The 2,500-nt window shown below is 47.8% G+C and overlaps 1 protein-coding gene across 1 annotated transcript in view; it reads left to right on the top strand.

Moving 5' to 3' along the window:
- Positions 1 to 861: 861 nt before the first annotated feature.
- aipl1 (aryl hydrocarbon receptor interacting protein-like 1) overlaps positions 862 to 2,500 on the top strand; it is a gene marked incomplete at both ends in the record, with an annotated part of 6,215 nt that continues 4,576 nt past the window's right edge. Inside the window, 2 exons of the mRNA XM_080544678.1 lie at positions 862 to 957; positions 1,991 to 2,170. Of these exons, the coding sequence (XP_080400804.1) occupies positions 862 to 957; positions 1,991 to 2,170 (276 nt within the window). The remainder of the gene's footprint in view (positions 958 to 1,990; positions 2,171 to 2,500) is intronic.

The raw sequence follows: 2,500 nt of genomic DNA, 5'->3' as shown, positions 1-2,500 counted from the left end.
AGTGTTCTGGTAGTGCCTTGGAGAAGTATAGACACAGTTGAAGAATAGGACGCACCACACACAGGCACATTGGCAGGCAGGCAGCCAGACAGGCAGGCACACACACGCATGCACACACACGCACGCATAAACACACACATGGGAGGCAGATGTGTGTAGGCAGGGTCAACGAGTCCACACAATAATTGCCTAGCGCTTCTTAGTATTCAGTACAACATTCACCATCTACCCATCCTTATATTGTTAAATTTCCTGTGCAATGTGAATTGGAAATGTTCCACTGTAAGCTTCTATGGATGCTCTACTACACCCATGTGAACAACTCAGGATATGACATGGGAGGGACACATTGTTTCTGTGTCCCAATCTGTCAACCTTTTATCCTCCGATTTCTACCTCCATCGGCCTCCCCTGAAGTGGTAACAGATGCTCACGCTTCAGGAAACGGGTGGAGGAACGCAGCATCATCATCATAGAGGAGGAACCTTCTTCTTCTTCTTCTTCTTCTTTGTCTGGGTTTGGCCGGATGTTTCTAGTGGGCAGTAGTCATCAGCCAAAATGCTGCCTTAGGAGGAATGAAGGGATGAATGAAGGGATAAAAGAAGGGAGGAGGGGTGAAGAGGAGAGGAGGGGGGGAGGGAGGGAATTCCTAATCTTATTATCTCTGTCCTAATACCCAAGGCGCAACACATATTCATACCTCTACGCACCTCTCACCTGTACAGACATACAGACATACAAACACACAAAGCTACATGCATGCAGACCCACAGTCCACCAACACACACACACGCACAGACATAGATACCTACAGATATGCACAGAACACCACGCGAGCCTGCATTCCCCCCGTCTGGGGACATGGATAAGACCATGCTGAGGGGCGTGGAGGGCATTAAGAAGACCATCTTACACGGCGGGACCGACGAGTTGCCCCGCTTCATCACTGGAACCAAGGTAGGCCTCAACCTCTGCATCTCTAACCCTGGGTTAACCCTAACCCTAATCCTGGGTTAACCCTAACCCTAACCCTCAGCCTAGCTCACTTAGATCTACTACAAACAGGTGGAGACACTGGCGGAGGCATGTGCATGTTCCTCGTTCCATTCCATGCATTACAATGGGATTCCTACCTCCACCAACCTCCCCTGATGAAAGATACCCTTCACCTGATTGCATGCTGTATATTATGCCGTTTATTCTACTATTTACTCATCACACCCCTCCTAAATTTCGTTGTTTGGTACCTGTACTGTAGCAATGACAATAAAGACCATTCATTCATTAATTCATTCATTCATCACATGAATACTCTCGATTCACGCTATGCTCTATACTCATCAGATGGTTGAGAGGTCAACTATAGACGACTGTTTTGTCTGCATGAAATGACAAAAAGACGTATACTATCATTGTTTCACGAGGCTTGTAAAAATGTCATAATCTATCTGGTCACATGACACTTATGGTCTCATTCCATTAGTAATAATGTCATAAGAGGTCTTGACCTCTTGCCCTCCATAGAGGACAGTTGGCCACAACAACAGGGCTAGTGTGTCACAATGGCTGGTTCATTGTAATGGAGGGAATGGAATGAGGAACGGCATCAAACACATTGAGCCTGTCCTCCCATTTCTACCTCCACCAGCCTCCCCTGGTACAATAAACAAGCTCTAATGTAGGGTAAATTTGAAGGCGAAGGTCACGGCCTGACCAAAGGTTGATTCAGTGTCAGTGCTTGCATGACCAACTCCCTTGATTGGTATGGGGAAATGGTATCTAATCAGGATGGGGTTAAACAGTCAGGACTAATACCATTTCTGTCTTTCTCCCCCTTTCCTGCCCCCTTCCTTCCTCACCATGTCTCTCCACTTCCAAACATCCTCTCCTCCATCTCTTCCTCTCCTTCCTCCCCTCATTCCCCACTTCCCTCTCCTCGTCTTCCTCCCCCCCCCTCCCCCCACCCCACTCATTCCCTCTCGTCCCTCAGGTGGTGTTCCACTTCCGTACCCAGCTGTGTGACGACGACCGCACGGTATTGGACGACAGTAAGGTGGTGGGAGTGCCGATGGAGGTCGTCATCGGCAACATGTTCAAGCTGGAGATCTGGGAGACTCTCCTGACCACCATGAGGATAGGGGAGGTGGCTGAATTCTGGTGTGACGTCACTGTGAGTATGCAATGGAGGACCTATCGCTAAACCACGCCCCCAAAATAGAAATTGTCCAATCATATCGCAGCAAAAGTCACTACAGGCAGAAAACTCGGACAAACAAGTCGCTAATATCTGACGGTGAAAAGTTTCTAGACCAAATATTGTTGTCATCTTTTAAAAAACGTGTGTATTACTTGCTGTGGTAAATCAGAAATCAGAAATTTGCCAACTCCCGCCATTGTAAGTCATTGAATGTCATTCAGTCACGGTCGGTCAGTCAGTCACTGTCTGACTGACCCTAACCCTAAGAGTTTTCAAAGGGGGCGTGGCTTAGCGATCGGTCCA

The sequence above is a fragment of the Nansenia antarctica genome (assembly GCF_963989245.1).
Source record: "Nansenia antarctica genome assembly, chromosome: 1".
NCBI lineage: Eukaryota > Metazoa > Chordata > Actinopteri > Argentiniformes > Microstomatidae > Nansenia > Nansenia antarctica.
The sequence above is the reverse complement of the archived record's forward strand: the minus strand, read 5'-3'. Positions and strand labels throughout refer to the sequence as shown.